Genomic DNA, 20,035 nt, shown 5'->3' with positions numbered 1-20,035 from the left:
AAAAAAAAAAAAAAAAAAAAAAAAAAAAAAAAAAAAAAAAAAAAAAGACTGTATCAGACAGCACACTGTAAGAACTATAAAAGTATGCTTGTTTAACGATTTTGTAAATCCTTTTTTGAGTTTACGTATCCCAATGCTTTCTGAACCTGATATAGTGCCTGGCTCAGACAAATACATACGTTACAAATGTTTATTAAATTAAAATTGCCCAACTCAAAGAAAGCTCGATATGGTTTTTAGAGACATAGAAATAAGACAACTCTAAATTTTTCTTCAAGTGTCAGAGACTTAGGAAAATCGTGCATTCAGTTCCCAAATTATAACTTTATCTTTTCATAGAAACATTACAGTGATGTCTTGCAGCTTTATTAGTTCTATGAGTTCTTGTGATATTAGTTCTATGAGTTCTTGTGATTAATTGTCAGAATAGATAAACAAGCCAAACAAATATGTATCTTTCCTCCCTGGGTGTTCCAAATCAAATGTTGGCATAAACAGCTAAACACGTCTGACCTTAACAATTCATTAGTTTGAGCAACATGTTTATATCAGCACTAAGTATGACACATCCACAATAAGTAGGATTCTGCTGGATAAAACAATTGGCTGGTTTCAAAGGGAGCAATTGATTTTGACATGTAGACTGTCATACAAAAGAGAAAGGTAATATCATTGAGAATGTGTTAAATGGTTGAAAAATATATGGGTATTCCAGCTGTATCAGCAGCACACCAAAGAAAGGAAAGGAAACCCTTATCAGAGAAGACTGACATCAAGATTCGAAAAGTAACTTCTAGGAACCTGTGCTTTGTAGACAGGGAGCAAAAAGGACTAGACTTGTAACTCTTCTCATCTAAGTATTATATAGAAATATTTAAAGAAAAAACAACAAAAGAAAGTGCCAATGAGATTCTTTGCTTTAGAAATTGCAAATGTGAAAGAAAAGTTGTCATGGACAGAGTTAAACAGGCAGGGAAGACTTTTATCCAAGACTGTTGCAACAGGGAAGAAAGACTGAACTCAACTTCCCTGGAACAAAAGGCAGGAAGGACTTTTAAGCACTGGGGAAAAATACTGGAGGACTTCAGGGAGGAGATTGGTCAATGTGGTTAGGCCATCTGTTTGCTAATTGTCACATTTAACAGTTAGGCTTCTACCCTCCCGATAAGACTTGGAGATAGAGGTGATATCTCCTTCAATGATTATATTTCAAAGGGCTGGCACCCACATTCTTGAGAAAGACATTCCTGGGTTGTAAACTTGGCAAGATATTTACATCTCAAAGGGACAGAGAAAGAATTTACAATGAAAAGTTTTCTAAAGTAAATGCTGTAAGAAAACAGAGGTCAGAAGCCTAGAGGAAGGAAGAAGTCTATCTAAAGTCAGGCAAGTTGAGGAGGTCTTGGTCTTAGCAAAGGTAAGGAACAGCAATTGGTAACAAAAATTGATAAGAAAGTTTGGTAAATTCAGGTGATTGCAGCACATATGTGTTAAACATTCACTCTTAGCTCATTACTATAAGCAGCAGAAGCAGGAAGAAACAGCAAAGAAATGAAATTAAGAGAAGCATAGACTAAAAAACAAGCAGAAATAATAGCTTTATATAAAAAATTGGGTGATCACCTACTTTGATTTAAGAAATTCTGTACAAGTTCTCCCTTAACCAAATATTGTCTTCACAATAATGCCCTAATTATCAGTTTGCTTACTACCTTGGATTACAGCTGAAAAAAATAAAAACCATCTAGTTAAGTATAAACGTCATTGGCTGGGCGCGGTGGCTCACTCCTGTAATCCCAGCACTTTGGGAGGCCAAGGCAGGTGGATCACGAGGTCAGGAGATCGAGACCATCCTGGCTAACATGGTGAAACCCTATCTCTCTACTGAAAATACAAAAAAAAAAAAAATTAGCTGGGTGTGGTGGCCGGCGCCTGTAGTCCCAGCTACCTGGGAGGCTGAGGCAGGAGAATGGCGGGAACCCGGGAGGTGAAACTTGCAGTGAGCCGAGATTGCGCCACTGCACTCCAGCCTGGGTAACAGAGCAAGACTCTGTCTCAGAAAAAAAATATAGATATATAAACGTCATCCTCACCTTGGCTTTTTCAGCCATCAAATAAGTTTAGCAGCTCAAGTAAGTTTATCAGACCGACTTTTAACAGAAAAAATTATTTGTTCTTGGAATTAAACTCTCCTTTTCTGTTTTTCTACTCTCAGAGCACATTTACTTAGCCTTTTATGGTAGTCGTGAACATGTCCATACCACTCACTGCTGTGAACTCCTTTTTAGGGACAGACCTAGGACATGTACCTTCAAATCATTCACCTTAGATGCTGAATCAATGCTTGTTTAAAAGCCGATGGGGCTTGGGTAGGATGGGTAGGTTTTAATGGAAGGGACGTGATTGGAAAACACTCTTTGGGAACATGGAAGTCTGCCTAACAAGGTAAGGAAGGTCTTGGGGAGAAATGAGAGTGATGCCACTGGTCTCTCAGCAGAAGCGGGACCTGAAATCAAAGGGAGGGAAATGAAACTACTCAACAAATACTGTTTTGGCTTTTGTTTTGTGTATGTTTTGAGACACAGTTTCACTCTGTCGCCCAGGCTGGAGTGCAGTGACGTGATCTCGGCTCACTGCAACCTCCGCCTCCCCGGTTCAAGCAATTCTTGTGCCTCAGCCTCCCGAGTAGCTAGGACTACAGGTGCACCACCATGCCCGGCTACTTTTAGTATTTTTAGGAGAGACGCCCTGGGTTTCACCATGCTTGGTCAGGCTGGTCTCAAACTTCTGACCTTAAGTGATCCACCCACCTCGTCCTCCCAAAGTGCTGGAATTCCCGCGTGAGCCACTGTGCCCGGCCTAAGTACTGTTGAATTATTTGAAAGCAGGCCGTTCTTGAGAGTGTTGGCTGGAGTCAACACATGCACGACTGGAAAGGAACCTAGGGCATGATTTTGAAATGCACACTATGAATTTAAGAACACCAATCTCAAAATTCAGAAAATGACATGAATGACTCCGCCCCCCTAGGTTATCATGGATATGGTGACTGTTTTCACCCGCTTCTTCATTTCTTATGCTTCTCAATCTCTTTAAGATACTAACACCATGGATCGCCACCTCAGAAATTCTATGTCACCATCCTAACCTAGTCTCCTGCTTTTTCTGTCTCCTCTACTTCTCTCTTTCTGTCTCTTAGTACCCTCTAGACACTGAAGTCAGAGAATTTAAAGTTTTCTTCTTGACCAGTTTTCTCCATATACAATTTGTCTCTCTCTCAAGTCTTTACGTTTATTGCTATGACTCTTGAGTGTTCAGAGTCCCCCAAAACAACCTCCCATTTCTCATGAGCCAGCTTATCCAAAATAGTCAGCACATAAACTAAACTTCCCTTCCAGCCTTGCCTACTTGTTGTCAAGTCTTCTTCTAATGAAGCAGCTTGAGGAGGGCTCATTGTCACTCCACTAATAGTGCCCATCACAAAAATACCTATCATCCCTGCCAAGACGGCTGCCTTCTAGTGTTCCCAAAGCCACGCGGTCTTTTAACAACTGCCAAGCAGCTGGGCACAGTTCAGAAGCGAGGAGGACACTCCGATTCCCAAGTTTGTGCCTCATTTTGTCACTAGAAATATAGAATAGCCCTACTTGTGCAGAGTCTCCTGTTGGTAAAATATTTCAGTCTTGGTCCAGTGGAGCACACTACTACATTTTGTGTGCTTATTGATAATTTTGGAATATACTAAAGCACTAATCCTTATATCCAACTGTCCTATGGATATCTCCACTTGGACATCTTACCAGCAACTCAAACTCTTTAGCCCAAAACTGTCTTCACCCATCAACAAACCTATTCCTCCCTGTTTGTACCTTACTTAGCTCAGTGAGGGAGACTCTATCCCATTCAGCTACCTAAGGTAGCAATTATTTTTCACCCCCAAACTCCTTAACCTTCCTCTCAGTATCTCTCTCTCTCTCTCTGTCTCTCTCTCCTTCAGTATCTCTTTCTCTCCCTCCCTCCTTCACACACACACACACACAGCCAGTGATAAAGTGTGGCAGAGTTCAGGCATCAGGTTCATCATAGGCTTCATTTTTATTCTGTAAATATATGTTTAGCAAAACTTTTAAATGAATGAGATATTTAAGAATCAAATGGCTATATATTAATAGAAGGTTTTATAACAAGCTTTCAAAATATAGAAGGCAAAACATACAAAAACTGTGTGAAAATGTTCAGAGTGCAAAAGCTAAAACCAAACATTAGGTAAGACTGGTTGGTTGATTTGTTGGTTGATTGATTGGTTGAATGAACGAATGAATGGGTAGGGAAAACGTGGAAGGAAAGAAGGGAGCAAGATGGAGGGAGAGAGGGAAGCAGGGATAGAGGGAGAAGGGAAGAAAGAGAATCTTTTTAAAAAGGGCTGAAGAAAGGAAAAAAATCACCCAATTTTTTATATAAGCTGCTGATAACAGTGCAAACAATCAGAGTTTAACTGTGTCTTTGTTGTCATATTTATTACTTCCTTCCAACTATGACATGGGTACAAGAGGCTTGAGGAGATGGTGCAAGAGCACTAAGTTGCTTTAAATAAATTTGTTTTAGTTTTTCTTACTATGAAAAGTTTCAAATATATGTAGAAGTAGAGAAAATAGTATTTATCTCAACCCTTAATTATGTATGTCATCCCCCACTGTGTTACTATGAAGCAAAACTAAGAAATCACTTAAATGAGTGGAATCTCCAGATTTAAAGAATTATATCCCAGTGATACAATTCAGAAAACAACCACTATCCATTATTTTGAAAAATAATGAAGACTACATTGAAAAAAATGTGATGGGAAAATTCTGTACTTTTTTATTAAAAAGAAAAAGTATAGATTCTTTGGCATTTAGGGTATAAACTGGTTATAAGTTTCGTAATGAAATGGATGTTTTTCTAGATCTTGGCCAAAATATAGTGGTAATTCTAGACATGTCAACATGCTAAAAGCAAAGATTGCTCTGCTGATTTTATTTCTTTACTCATTTATTTAAATTCCAACTTTTAATAAATAAATTAAGTCAGCTAATAACACTTTTAATGAGATTACCAGACTGCTAGATCAGGAAAATACCATCTGATAAAAATTAACGTTAATTTCAGCAAAATATTCACAAAAACTCTTAGACTGTGCATGTGTTGGGGAATTGTGGACTGGGTCACAATACAATTAGGTAAATTTGTAGGAAATGTCATGACCATGTCTAAAGCCACAACTAATGGGTCTATCAACTTGGAGGAAGGCTTCTATTAGTATCCTGGAAGGCTCTGTTTGTGGCCCTGTTCTGGTCCTTGGTTTTAATCAGTGATTCAAATGAAGACACAGAAGTCACACAACTAATCACAAGTAGGTTTGAGGGTTTATAAACTTTCAAGAAAAGACCACACATGTAAAACTGGGTTAAGTTCATGGTTTGTTGGGGCAGAGAAAAAAAATTTATTTTGACAAGGCAGATAAACAGAGTAAGAGGCTATGTGTCATATCTCAGCCCAGCTTCTTCTGTTTCCTTTCTGGATGGATCCTGCAGTTAACACATACATTGATTGTGCATGGTTGTGTGCTGCTATATCTGACACACTAAATTTTATTGTTCACCACATCCCTTTTAATATTCAGGGCTTACATCATCAACCAGGAAGAATTTATACAACATTTATAGACCTACAGACCTCTTCCTGATTCTTGAACAAAACACAGGGTCAGTTAAGTCCAATAGTGATAGGACAGTAGAGAGCAGTCAGTGCACTTCAGGCCCAAAGCAGCATCTCCACATCCTTCTTTACTGCATCCTGGAGAAGTGCACCTTTGCCATATTTCCCCCAGGACTTCCATCAGAGGAAAGTGCAGAGGTGCCAGGGTTACTGTGCTCAGAGGGTAAGGTCTTGCGGAAACTGAGAAACTTAACTATGTACCACATCACAAACCTTTTTTCATCTGGAGCTTAAATCATTATGCTTGAAGAACTTACACAAATAATCTGTGCCCCTAATGTTTTCTTTTAAGTGATTATTTACAGATACTGAGACTCTCCTGATTGCTGAGCCAAACTTAGCATCAATAAAAGTACATCCTCATCTGGGAGCAAAGGCAGATTTAGCATTCAGGTATTTCTGATAGTCTCTCTGTCTCTGGTTATCAGGCACCCTAGAGAGCTCATTCCCCACATGAGTGTCTCAGATTTACAGAGGGCATGAAACTAGGAAAGATTTTTGAAGTTCCAGTGACAACTGAAGAATTTTAAAAGATTCAGAAAAGTTCAAAATACGAACTAAATTTTAAAAGTAACTAACCAGATACATACGAAGTCCTACCCTTAGCTCCAAAATAGGCATTTAAATAGCAAATAGAAAAGATTTGACTTATATAGAAGTGCATATGATTTTTAAAAGTAGTTTAATTAACTTCAAACTTAATGAAAGTGGCATAATGAGCCATCTATTTTTTCAAAAAGATCACATTAGTTAGGAGTCCTTATCAAAGGTAGTAATAATTGCTTTCTGTATATTCTATACAGGTAAAGCAATCGCTATTGGGATTAATTTTGGACACCTAATTTTACAGAGATTTTAGCCAGTCACAGAACAGGGTGACTAGAATGTTTAGGGGTCTCAAACCATGCTTGATCATAATGAAAGTAATAATAACAACTGCCATGAATTGAAGCCCTACTGGATGCCAAACAGATAAACACTATACCTGAAATGGCCGTGGAGTTGAACATCTTTTACCCTAAAAAAGCCAAGGAGAAGCTACCTGCCCAGCTAAATTTTAAAGTCCATGATGACAAGAACTTTTGCACATAATTTTCAGATGGTAATGAAGACACTAATAATGATAATGTAGCTGCTTTGCAATATTTGAGAAATGAATTCTCAAGTGGCAGGGGGAAAGAGTATGTGACTCCAGGGGAAACCAGATCAAATAGGTTGAAGTTACAAGAGGCAAATCAAAGCTCAAACATACAAAAGACACTTCTATCACATATTTTTGTTCAGAAATGGCCCATTTACTGTTAAGTGGTCATTATGTTCCCAGTGCAGAAGTCAAGACTTTATATCTGTCTATTACCAGCCAGTAAAGTTGATATTTTTATTTCGTTTTATCCATGAGGAAATTGAGATGCCATGGAAAAACTTGGTGAAACTCACACAACTGGGAAGTGACAGAATCAAAGTTTACTTGCTTTAAAGTTCATTTATTTTCATAAGTAATAATCTTCTCTATCATTGGAAATAATCCTACATGGCCATTGGCTAAATGTTCATCTCTTGAGAACATTTCTTTTTTTTTTTTTTTTTTAGACGGGGTCTTAACCTGTAGCCCCGGGTGAAGTGCCGGGGTGGGGTCCTGGGTTACTGCAAGCTCCACCTCCTGGGTTCACGCCATTCTCCTGCCTCAGACTCCCAAGTAGCTGGGACTACAGGCGCCCGCCACCTCGCCCGGCTAGTTTTTTGTATTTTTTTAATAGAGACGGGGTTTCACCGTGTTAGCCAGGATGGTCTCGATCTCCTGACCTCGTGATCCACCCATCTCGGCCTCCCAAAGTGCTGGGATTACAGGCTTGAGCCACCACGCCCGGCCTCTTGAGAACATTTCTAAGGGAATTCCTGCAGTGGGTGAGGAGAGTTCCCCATCTCTTTAATCCCTCAAGTGCTCAGTGTCGCTAAGCCTGTTTGTCAAATAATAAGCTTTATTAAGAGTGACCATTTAATGATCTTCTTGATAAAACCACAAAGTAATAGCACTATTGGCAACACTTTCAGTGAATCTGAAGATACCGGTTTGAGCTGAGGAAATGCTAAATCCCCTAGTGAGGGACACTTGCTGATTCATCCTGAGTTCCACTGGGAAAGCACTTAATTGGCCTTCTAATAGCATTGCTTCCAGGATAGTTCATTTACTTGCTATTCTGTTTTACTCTAAAGGATTCACATAGCACATTTTATTAGTATACGACTGGTAAAGATAAAAGTTCAATACATGCTTTTATATCTGTTATGAACCACAATCATGGGCTTAGAAAAAACAAGTATGTAGAAACTGAGAAAAGCAGACTTTTATTGAAAGTCTAATGTGTTCTAGACACAGTCTAGAGATTAACTCATTCAAAGGAGGATGGGAGGAATACTAGGAGCTCAGGTCTTGATGTAACAAGCAGCCCATCTGCAGGGTATTGAGACGAGACTGACCAAGCCTACCTAGGAGAGATTCTGTGGTAGAAAGTAGTGGGCAATGTCCTTAGGTAGGTAAGCTGGAAAGAACCTGCAGACAAGCTTGGATTCTGAGCGGAGCTTTTAGACCTGATGTTCTGTGCATCAGGAGCCATGCTGGACTCCTAAGTGGAAGAGTGGAATAAAGAAAGTAGTTTAAGAATACAGTGAATATGCTCCAAGTTAGGAAGGAACTGGAAGCCACAATAAAAGAAAAGGTAGAGGTTGTTTTAGACAGGCATGTCTTCCTCTGAGAGTGACAGGAAGGATCACAAGAAAGTTATTAGTAATAAAAATGAATACTTATGCAGCATTTACTGTGTGCCAGACAGTGTTTAAGTGCTTTAGGTATATTCACTCATTTATCCTTACAACAGTCCTGTGAAATAAGTACTATTATTATCATCATCCCCATCTTCCAAGTGAGAAAATTGAAGCTCTAAAAGCAGTTGGCCTAAGGGCACACAGAGAAGATGCTCAACAGTTAGTACATGGTCACCTAACAGCCAGGTTCTAATGACCAATAGCAATGCACTTTAAATGCTTATTTGATGATAGTATATATATCATCTAGCTGTTTCACTGTAGGTCACAGCTTGAGCAGATTGTTCTCAGAAGTGGTGGACACAACAGGGATGACATTGTGTTTCTTGATCCATGAATATGGTTTACAACCTGATCTCCAATGTTGATTACATGTGTGTGCTCTTTTTCCCTAGAACCTGAGGAACCTGTCCTTGAATAGGATAGACCTGTTCAATTCTTAAAGTTATATTTATATTCTAATAAAAATAAAATTAGGTGTAAGGATCATATCGGCAGTTGTTTTATTTGTAAACATTGTAAATTTCTTTCTGTGCACATGGCATACCATATGTGTCCTTTTTCCCCGGACTAGGGGCTCAAGATCTGGATCGCATCCGACTCTCCACCTACAGAACAGCATGCAAGCTTAGGTTTGTTCAGAAGAAATGCAATTGTAAGTATGCCAGTTGATTGGACTAATTACCATCAAGAATCCTAGAGTTTACGTTCGGTACTAAGTTTATTAAACTACATTATCTTACAAATATTGATAATACTCATATATGTTTACACAACAATAAAAGGGGTATTATGCTGTACAAATGGTAGAGATGACTCCTAAGTAGCCTTGAAATCTGAATTATGCTTAAATACTAAAGCATATGAACTGTTTAATTCATACTAAAAGGATGAACCTCTGGATACAAAAACAATATAATTCTGACCTTGGAATGGTTTAAATCTGGATGGATGTTTTTCTTCTTTTCTCTAACCTTGGTATCATAAATGCAGTGCCATCAAAATGGTTTCCAAGAACTTTATAAAATATCAAACACTAAATCCCCCTTATATTTGTATTTTCTTTTACAAGGACAGGAAAATATTTTAAAGCTTTTGGAAAACATTTAAGTTTTTTTTTCTGAAAGAGCAAAATTAGCCCTTTGTGTCAGAGTTTTAACTACATTTGTGTACATCAGACAAAAATAAGAAAAGAGACAATACTTAAAGAAGCAAAGGAACTCGCTCCAGTTTTTTTTCAAATGTAAAAATGTAAGCAGTAAGCTAGATCACTAGTCACAATGAGCAGTCTTATTCTCTGCTGGGCCAACACCTCCATTGTATTACCATATCCATTTTCTCTTGGAAAAAAATATTGATTCATAGTTCATATGTAAGAACTTATTATTTTCTTTTAAAAAAACTTATAAAATTAATAATGTCTCATTTTTTAATTAATACTGGATGAATTCTTAAAAATGAAAACCGTAATGTTCTCCTGATACACACACATAATTCTACTATAACTGGCATGGTCATTAGACTCACGGTAAAGGTAGAAACCAGGTGTCTCCCCATGTCTACCCTCTCAGAGTCTCTAGCAGGTGTTTCCTAGGACCCTGGGCAGGCCACCTCAGCCCCAGGCTTCTAGGCTTACAGCTAATCATGACTGTGAAGATGCAAAGTATGCATCTATTCCTCAAGTTCTCATCTATATCTTATTCCCCAGCCCCAATGGCTAAAAATGGGACTGAAGTTTGGGGAAGGAGAGGTTAGAAGAAAAATATAAGTTGGCTGTCTTATTTTCATTTTCTGTTGCTTATAACAGAATACTTGAAACTTTGCAATTTATAAAGAAAAGGAATTTATTTCTTACAGTTATGGTGACTCAGAAGTCCAAGGTCAAGGGGCTGCCTCTGGTGAGAGTCTTCTTACTACTGGGATTCTCTGCAGAGTCTCAAGATGGTGCAGGGCACACAGAGCAAGGAGGCTGAGCATGCTAACTCAGGTCTCTCTTCCCCTTCTTATAAGGCCAGCAGCCTCACTCTTGTGATTACCTATTAATCCATGAGTGGATTAATACATTCATAAGGACAGAGCCCGCATGACCAATCACCTCTTAAAAGCCACACCTCTCAACACTGCCTCATTGGGGATTAAGTTTCAACACGAGTTTCAGAAGGGACAAACATTCAAACCATAGCATTGGTCACACATCACATATGTGTTTTGACTCCTCACAGGAAGCTAAAGCAATCTAAAATGAGTAGTGAGAAAAGTATTACAGATGTTGAAAGAATTTCTTGTGTATTTGTAGTCCTAACGAGTCAATAAAGCCATTTCCAGTGCTGGTGTTAGGGGCCAAGGAAAATGTTCCCACAGAAGAAGTTTCCTCTTCCCCTCAAACACATCACCCAGATTAAAACAAAAGAAGAATCTCCGTGTTTTCAGCAATTAAAAGGGATGTGATTGTCCCACGTTCTTATCATGTATTACCACTACAATGGCTTCAAAATTGGAGGGGAAGGCAGAGGGTAAGTGGTAGGAGCTCTGTCCTCCTTAGAGCTTTGCCAAGCAGAGCCTTGCTGAGGCTCCTTTCAGGAGAGCTAGAGATTTCCAATAAAAGACTACAAAATGGTAAGAAGGAACCCCCAGAAAAAGCAAAAAAGGAAAACAAAGAAAAGAAAGAAAGGAAAAGGAAAGGAAGGGAAAGGAAGTGAAAGGAAGGGAAGGGAAGGGCTCAGGGAATCAGGGACTTGGCAACACTGCACTCAACATTAAGGTAGACACTGTGTTGTCCCCAATTGTGGTCCACAGGCCTTATCCCATGCCTCCTGCTCTCTGAGAAAGACCCTTTCTCATTCTTGGGCATTTTCTTTTCCTCTTTCTGTACTTTTCTGGTCCACATCCTTATCCTGCATCCAGAATTGTCTTGGAATTTCTTGAAAAACAGTAGGGAAGAAGTGAGGATGCTAATCCATCCCTGGGTGAAAATAGAAGCTTATACCTGTCCAGTGGCCCTTCAGTGTGTCCATTCATTGACCTCTTCATTCAGTAAATGTATAATGAGCTCCTGCTATGTTTGATATTGTGCTAGGTACCAAGGATAGTATGATGATGAATGACATGTAATCCCTGCCTTCAAGTTGCTCAAAATCTAACTGAGCATGTGGACTTTTAAGATTTATAAAACCATGTAGAAAGATAATGATAGAAATACGTACGTGGTATGTGAGAGCTTCAGGGAGTCAGTGCCCTGACTTGTTGGGGATGAGGGTCCATGGTAGGACTTTCCTAGAGAAGGAGATATCAGGAAAGTCTTATTTGTTTTACAATGTACCTTATAAAATTCCTGTATTTCAGGATAAGAAAATACATTACGCTCTACAAAAGTTAGACAAAGTTAAGGTCCAAGGAAGAAAAACAAGCATATTGTGAATGCTTTGCTAAAGTAAGCTTTTAAAAATTGTTTCTACCCTGATCAGAGGCATGACATGCAAGTACTATATGTCTTTGCAGAGTTTTCCTTTCTAACAATAAATACAACAGTTGTGATATTCAGAGGTATTTGTAAAATGCTTACATAATTGATCTTGGCTTATCTTAATCAAAGTTGAAACCTTCCTTCTAGAAAGTTAGCCAACCGGAAGCAGCGATGTTTACATGACATAACATTAGTCAACATTGAATATATGACTGATTAGAGGAAAGTAATTTTAGTTTGCAGTAAACCTAACCCACAATAGATTATGATACCTTATAATGGAGTTTTACTCTACAATAAAAGAAATAAGAAACAAAATGTAGGTAGCATATTTGTAAGTGCTTTTTTTTATTGGAAAGTATCTTATTATGTTTGGGCTGCTCTAACAAAAATACCATAAACTGGGTGGCTTATAAACAAGATTTATTTCTTATAATTCTGGAGACTAGAAAATCCAAAATCAAGGCACTGACAGATTTGGTATCTAGGGAAAGGAGCCTTCTGGTTCATAGGTGGCCCCTTCTCACTGTGTCCTCCCATGGTGGAAGAAGCAAGGCAGCCCTCTGGGGCTTTTTTTTTTTTTTTTTTTTTGACAGAGTTTCGCTCTTGTTGCCCAGGCTAGAGTGCAATGGTACAATCTCAGCTCACTGCAACCTCCACCTCCCAGGTTCAAGTGATTCTCCTGCCTCAGCCTCCCGAGTAGCTGGAATTACAGGCATGCACCACCACGCCTGGCTAATTTTGCATTTTTAGTAGAGACAGGGTTTCACCATGTTGGTCAGGCTGGTCTTGAACTCCTGACCTCAGGTGATCTGCCCACCTTGGCCTCCCAAAGTGCTGGAATTACAGGCATGAGCCACCGCGCCTGGCCTGGGGCCTCTTTTATAAGGGCACTAATCCCCATCATGAAAGCTCTGCCCTCAAGTCCCGATCACCTGCTAAAAGGCCCCACCTGGTAATACCATCGCATTAAGGGACTAAGTTTCAACATGAGAATTTGGTGGGGACACAAACATTAAAACGAGCAGAAACTTATTATAGTATTTACTTCATAGAAATCAATGGATCTTCAATGAAAATAGATTGTTTACTTTTAGGTCCATACCTTATTTAAAATTCATTGCATATACTAACAAAACTAAGTATTAAAACTACATAAAGGAGGAAAAAACAAAAACTGGCTCTTGTAAAGCTATCACCTAGGAAAAGATGAATATTATCTGGATAAAGCACAGACTGTGTAGGTTTTCAGGAGATTTCTTTTTTAATCTATTATCTAAATCCAAATTTCATAAATGTTGGTTAATTCCCTATAGTTCCTTCCCCACAGCGCTTGCCTGCTTTGTTTATGATTTTCCATATGGACAACTGGTTCCTATCACTGACATTCATGTTTATTTTCTTCTATTCAATTCCTAATTTATGCCAAGAATAATCAGTTCCCAGGGTTCTAAAAGGACTCTGAACAAGAGGCCACTGTCACCCATGAACTAAATGAGGCCCAGAACCTACTTTTTTATAGAGAATGAACTAATGGATTTTACAGATGAATATTTGTAATCGATTCGATAATGGAACACTAACTTGTAACCCCAATTTTTAAAAATGTATACTCCCAAGAAGAATTACATTCTTCTCATTGATAGGCCAGTATTTTCTTAATGTACTCAATTATTGGATATTTAACTTCAGCAAAAATGTTGTGTAAATTCTTTTTCTCTCTTGTTATATATGTACTGATATAATATCCCTGATTTTGTCTCTTGGTCCTCAAAAAGAATGTTGACCAATCCCTGCTGTAAAAGACACTTGTAAGGCTGTGTGTGGCGGCTCACGCCTGTAATCCCAGCACTTTGGGAGGCTGAGGTGGGTGGATCACGAGGTCAGGAGATCGAGACCATCCTGGCTAACACGGTGATACCTCGTCTGTACTAAAAATACAAAAAATTAGCCAGGCGTGCTGGCAGGTGCCTGTAGTCCCAGCTACTCGGGAGGCTGAGGCAGGAGAATGGCGTGAACCCGGGGAGGTGGAGCTTGCAGTGAGCCGAGATTGCACCACTGCACTCCAGCCTGGGCGACAGAGCAAGACTCTGTCTCAAAAAAAAAAAAAGACACTTGTAAAACCCATCTTTTTTTTTAAGTCAAAGGGTTCTCCTTTCCAAATCGCTTCTTCCCCTTACCATTTATCTTTGTACCCTGCCATACCTTCCCCATGATGTAACTGGCACATTCTCTAACAGAATAAAATAATGAGTGTTTCTAAAAAATTAGGGGACACTAAGTTGATTATTTTATATTCTAGAAGGAATAGAGCAGAACAAAGAATACAAATAATATTTTAAATCCTTTTTAATCAATAGTCTTCTCTTTAGCTTCCAGATTTTTTGTTAACTTTCCACAAAAATTAATACCCCATAAACTCTTATAAGGATATGTAAAATGGCATCATCTCAGCCTTTATTTTAGACAAATAGATGTTTCTACTAGAACATTATTTCCTTGGTCAGCATTGACGTGGTTAATGATCCAGATACCCTGTAATGTCAGCAGATCTTTTTTTTTCAGAAATTACTTTGGAGTCAATCAAAGACAGCCCTAGATTCATGAACAACAAAGGACAACAAGAGAAAATAAATCAGAAATATCTAATCCCTCCTGTTTAATAGTAGGAACAAAATTCAGAAGGCAAGGGAACACTCTATTCTACACCCACAGCTAACATTGCACCATCTTTTAGCCCTATTGGTTACAGCCTGAATTTTCTTTCTGTTAGTCATATCAATTAAAATTTAATTAAAATTTTGTTTAAAAGGCAAAGAGGAGAAAAGGTCTATAATTGTATCTGGGCTGTCAGAGTTTCTCAGCATACTCTTTTTCTAGAAATTGAAGTATTTTAAAGGTATCCTTCATTCAGATATGTTATTAGAACACCTACTTTTTCTATGTTATTGTCTCTAAGTTTATTTTCAAATTTCTTGTGAACCAAAAAAAATGCAGTTACCTGTTTACCTAAATGTTTCTCGATCACCATAAAAGTAATCCAAGTGAGTCCCATATAACTAGTCGGTCCTGAATCAATATTCTGTGAATGAATGAATATGCTCCACTGGATTCATTTCTCACCAGTCAGGTGAATAGAAGAACACTTGTCTTTTGTGGCAGGAGTAGCCTTGAGCTATGTTTTTAGTAGTAAATAGTAATATCCCACTCATTTTTCTTCCAGTTAGTGTATCAATATATTCCTCTTCCCTGCTTCATGTTTAAATATGTGGATTTGTAGCTGCCACTATGAATTTTCTATTCTTGGGTAACAAATTACCATAAATTTAGCAGCTTAAAGAAGCACACATTTATTATCTTACAGTTTTTGTAGGTCAGAAATCCAATGCAGCATGGCTGGATTTTCGGCTTAGCTTTACACACAACTAAAATCAAAGTACTGGTTGGGTTTGTGGTTCTCATGTTGGGGTCAGGGTTCTCTTCTAAGTGCATTCGTTGTGGGAAAATGTTATTTTCTTGTGGTTGTAGGATTGGGGCCCTGTTTCCTTGCTGGCTGTCAGCTGGAGACTATCTTCAGTTCCTAGAGCCTCCCTTATTCCTTGCCCCATGGCCCCTGTCGGCTGCTCAGGGCATGGGAGTTTGTGTTCTTCCAGCCCAGCTAGTGTGTCCTCTCTGACTTCCCCATTTATGACTAGCCAGAGAATACTCTTTGCTTTTCAGTGATGCGCGTGTTTATATCAGGCCCACTCAGATGATCTCCATGTTTTAAGGTCAACTAATTTGGGATCATAATATCATCTGCAAAATCCCTTCACAGCAGCCCCTGGATTTATGTTTGAATAAGTAGGAGAAAGTATGTGACACCACGCACCAGAAATCGACCACACTGCTCAAGAACATAGACTCTTGTGTTTCTCAGATAACGATGTATAAAATCTTGGATGTAAAAATAAAGTTTAATGTCGGAAACCCAGGCAAGAGAAATCGAACCAGAGAAAGAACTGTATTTAAAGGAGAAGGATCAGAGGATTCTCCCTAGTCAAGGAGGCCAGCAGGAAAAGCAGGAATATTCACAGTTGGGGAGATAAACTGCAGATGACTAACCTTTGGAGCACAATTATCTTTGTATTGTTGCAAATGTTTTTACTGCATATTTTCATCCCTGATGTTGAATCATTCTGGACACTTGTTTAGAATAAAGGAAGGTGCATTGTGCTAGACTGCAGTGTTCCCAAAAATTCCCTGTGGGAAAGTTGGTGGTGGCAGTGGAATATAAACAAACCTATTAAAGATGCTTATGTAATAGGACAATGGAAAAACTGCTCCTCTCTGGCACCCTGGACCTATGGCAAAATTATTTCCCCTTAATCAGAGTAAACCTCTGGATGACAAAAGCAATGATTTTAAAGTCCTGATGGTTATGATATGGGTTTAATTAAAGCTACTTCTTCCTGTTAATTGTTTTTAAGATCTTAAAAATACAGGGTTTTGTTTTCTTGTTAGTAGACTTTTGTTTTAGAGAATGCTGGAAGCTTTGCTTAAGCTGCTACCACTGCATAACCTGTGAACTAAGCCACACCTGTAGTCTCGTTTCTAGGCATCTGGATGTAACGCACAATGACTTCCTTCCCTTTCTTCTGCTTCTGCATTATACATGGAATCTGTGCCAAGTAAACACTTTTACTTTCACAACTGAGGAAAAACCATCATCTTAAAATGCTCCTGTGAGTTGGGAAAGAGTGATGCATACAAAGGAACATGTTTCAGGCTTCCCAACCCTATCTAACAGGTGCCAAGGCAAGATTCAGTGACCTTCCCCTGGTTGTCTGCCAAGCCTTGTTTCTGGGAAACTGCCTGCTTGGCTTGGAGCCAGTCAGCAGAGCAATGAAGGGATATCCAGAAGGGGTTCTCCCAATGCCTGGCTCCCGGGATCTCAGGCCTCCAGCACACACTGAAATAAAACAGAGGTCAGTAGGGAGGACAGGGATGGGAGAGCAGCTTCTCCCAAGAAATCACACCTGGGATTCCATCAGAAAGTCACTCCTGATGTCACCTTGGTTCACTCTTCACTGAGGTTTTGTTAACATTCGTTGTTATTAGCAGTCATTTATTTATTCACTCCACAAACAGAGACTGAGCATTTGCTGCATGCCAAGCATTATTCTAGATTATGGGGAGAACAGTGTGAGTACAAAGTGGATCATTGGGAAATTCATCCCTATTTGCATATTCTCTTACCAAAACTTTACGTAAATGCATGTTTGTTTTAGTATACTTCTTCGGCAATAAAAATTTCTTTTTCAGTATATTGTTCTCACTTGTTGAAGAATAAAGAAAAAGAGAGATAGAAGTTGGTAATAGAAAAGTGGAAGATTTATTCAGAGAATCCTTTTAAAAGAGGTTGCTCCCACAGGGTACCAAGACTCATCAAGTTTCTCAAGCCATAAATCTGGGCATCATCTTTGACCTCTTATCTCAACCCAAATTGAATCAATTATAAAAATCTCATCAGTTATACTTTCACATATCTCTCAAATCTATCCACATCTTTCTTGCTGACTACAAATGCCTGGTCCAAAACATCTTTACCTGAATTACAATCTCAAATGGCTCCTAAAATTTCCTATCCCCTGAGCAATCCCATGAATAATCCCCAGAACTGAGAATTTAGTGGAATTTACTCCTGTGATTAGATTATGTTACATTGCACAGTTGCAACAAACCTTAAAATAGGGAGATCACCTGGGTGGGCCTGAACTAAACACATGAGCCCTTTAAAAGCAGAGAGTTTTCTCTGGCAGCCGCAGAAGAGAAAATCAGATGTTTGAAGGGACAGATGAATTTGTCATACCATTGCTGGCTTGAAGATGGAAAGTGCCACATGCTGAATCACTAGATGTTGGGAGACGCCTGGCTCATAGCCAGCAAGGAACAGGGACCTCAGTCCTATGATCAAAAGGAACTGAATTGTGCTAACAAATGTCTTGAAAGTATTTTTTTCCTTAGAGTTTCTCAAAGAAAACTCAGTTCAGCCAACATCTTGATTTAATCTTACGATACCCTGAGCAGGGAACCAGCCATGCTGTACCTAACTTCTTAACTACAGAACTGTGAGTTAATAAGATTCTTGTTTTAAGATTACGACTTTGTGGTTATTTGCCACACAGCCATAAAAAACTACACACAGTAAAGCGTGGACCTGCACTTTCTGCTATACACAGTAAAGCATGGACCTGCACTCCAGTGACATCTGTGAGAAAGAAGACTGCTCAGATGTGTAAAAGCCACTGGGACATATGCTTTGTATAAAACTCAAAGCAGGACCGCGACTGAATAACCCTGTAGGTTTAGAAGGGGAGTGGACACTTTGTTTCACACAGCTGATGAGGTTCAGCACTGTTTATCGAAAGCTTTTCCCATATCAAGTTCCAAGTCCCTTATCATCGTAGAGGGAGAAAAAGGAACCAAAGGCAGGATCTGGACAAGGAGCAGGATAAGAAAGGTGGGAGAGAGAAGTCAAAATCAACCATTCTGAGTAACAACACCCCCAAAACATCCTCCAAACATGGAGAAGCTGCACAGGGAAATAACACATGAGCATTTTCTTTTTGAGACAGTCTCGTTCTGTCACCCAGACTGGAGTGCATTGGAGCGATCTCAGCTCACTGCAACCTCCACCTCCCAGGTTCAAGCGATTCACCTGCATCAGCCTCCTGAGTAGCTGAGACTACAGGCACGTGCCACTGCGCCCTACTAATCTTTTGTATTTTTATTAGAGACAGGGTTTCTCCAAGTTAGCCAGGATGGTCTCAATCTCCTGACCTCGTGATCCTCCCGCCTCAGCCTCCCAAAGTGCTGGGATTACAGGCATGAGTCACTGTGCCTGGCCCACATGAATATTTTCTACCACAAAATGAAGTCAATCTCCATGGGACATCTAAACCCAAATTAGGTCTTGTCACCTCTCTGCTCAGATTCCTGCAGTGGCTCCCCACTTCCCTCATGGTAAAAGCATAGTCCTGAAAATGGCCCCGTTGGCTCCACAGGTTCAAGTCATTTTTCTGTTCTGCCCTCATCTCCTCCCACTCTCCTATCTGGTTACTCTGCTCCATCCACCGTTGGCCTCCTTACTTCACTGGAAACATACCAGGCATGTGCCCACATAGGGCCTTAGCACTGGCTGTTCCCTTCTGGAACTCTCTTCCTGTAGAGAACTCAATGGTGGACCTCCTCATCTTTCTCAAGTCTTTGCTCACTTGTCATCTTCTCAGTGAGCTCTCTACCTTGGCAACACTATTTAACACTCCAGTTCCCCTATCCATCTTGTCCTACTGCTTGTGTTTTTCCCAAAGTATTTATTACATTATAATAGATGCTATGCTATGTAATTTACTTAGTTGTTATGTTTATTACACCTTCCCAACTTGAGTATAGGCTTCTTAAAGGCAAAGAGCAGTGTATATCTTATGTACTGACATATCCCCCATACCTAGAACATTATAAGTGTTCAAAAACTACTTACTGAATAACTAAATTAACCTTTTGGGACTACTGGGGAGAAGCTCTTGAACAAGAAAATGATGTCAAAGAAAGTGTATGGTTCAGTACCTATTAATTTTAAATGAATAAATTACCACTGGTGGTCTACCTAGTGTGTTGGCATTAAGTTGTATTTCAGAAATGAAAAATATTTATAGATCTCTTCTAGGTTTACCCCAATGCTCAGTATTAGTCCATTTTCACACAGTATTAGTTCATTTTCACACTGCTATAAAGAACTTCCCTGAGACTGGGTAATTTAGAAAGGAAAGAGGTTTAATTGACTCACAGTTCCACATGGCTGGGGAGGCCTCAGGAAACTTACAGTCATGGCAGAAGGTGAAGGGGAAGCAAGGACCTTCTTCTCAAGGCAGCAGGAAAGAGAAGAGAGCAAGAGAAAAACTACCAAACACTTATAAAACCATCAGCTCTCATGAAAACTCACTCACTATT

At 39.3% G+C, this 20,035-nt stretch overlaps 1 protein-coding gene across 29 annotated transcripts in view; it reads left to right on the top strand.

Moving 5' to 3' along the window:
- DTNA (dystrobrevin alpha) overlaps positions 1-20,035 on the top strand; it is a 419,414-nt gene that overhangs the window by 283,012 nt on the left and 116,367 nt on the right. For all 29 annotated transcript variants that reach the window (XR_001886016.1, XR_001886017.1, XR_001886018.1 and 26 more), the window contains exon 4: positions 9,155-9,235. Coding sequence is in view for 25 of the 29 variants with exons in the window: in XM_017874046.1 (XP_017729535.1) it covers positions 9,155-9,235 (81 nt within the window). In the remaining 4 variants the exon portion in view is untranslated. The remainder of the gene's footprint in view (positions 1-9,154; positions 9,236-20,035) is intronic.

Source organism: Rhinopithecus bieti, unplaced genomic scaffold, assembly GCF_001698545.2.
Source record: "Rhinopithecus bieti isolate Rb0 unplaced genomic scaffold, ASM169854v2 scaffold_5260, whole genome shotgun sequence".
Classification (NCBI taxonomy): Eukaryota; Metazoa; Chordata; class Mammalia; order Primates; family Cercopithecidae; genus Rhinopithecus; species Rhinopithecus bieti.
This window is presented reverse-complemented; position numbering and strand designations above follow the sequence as displayed.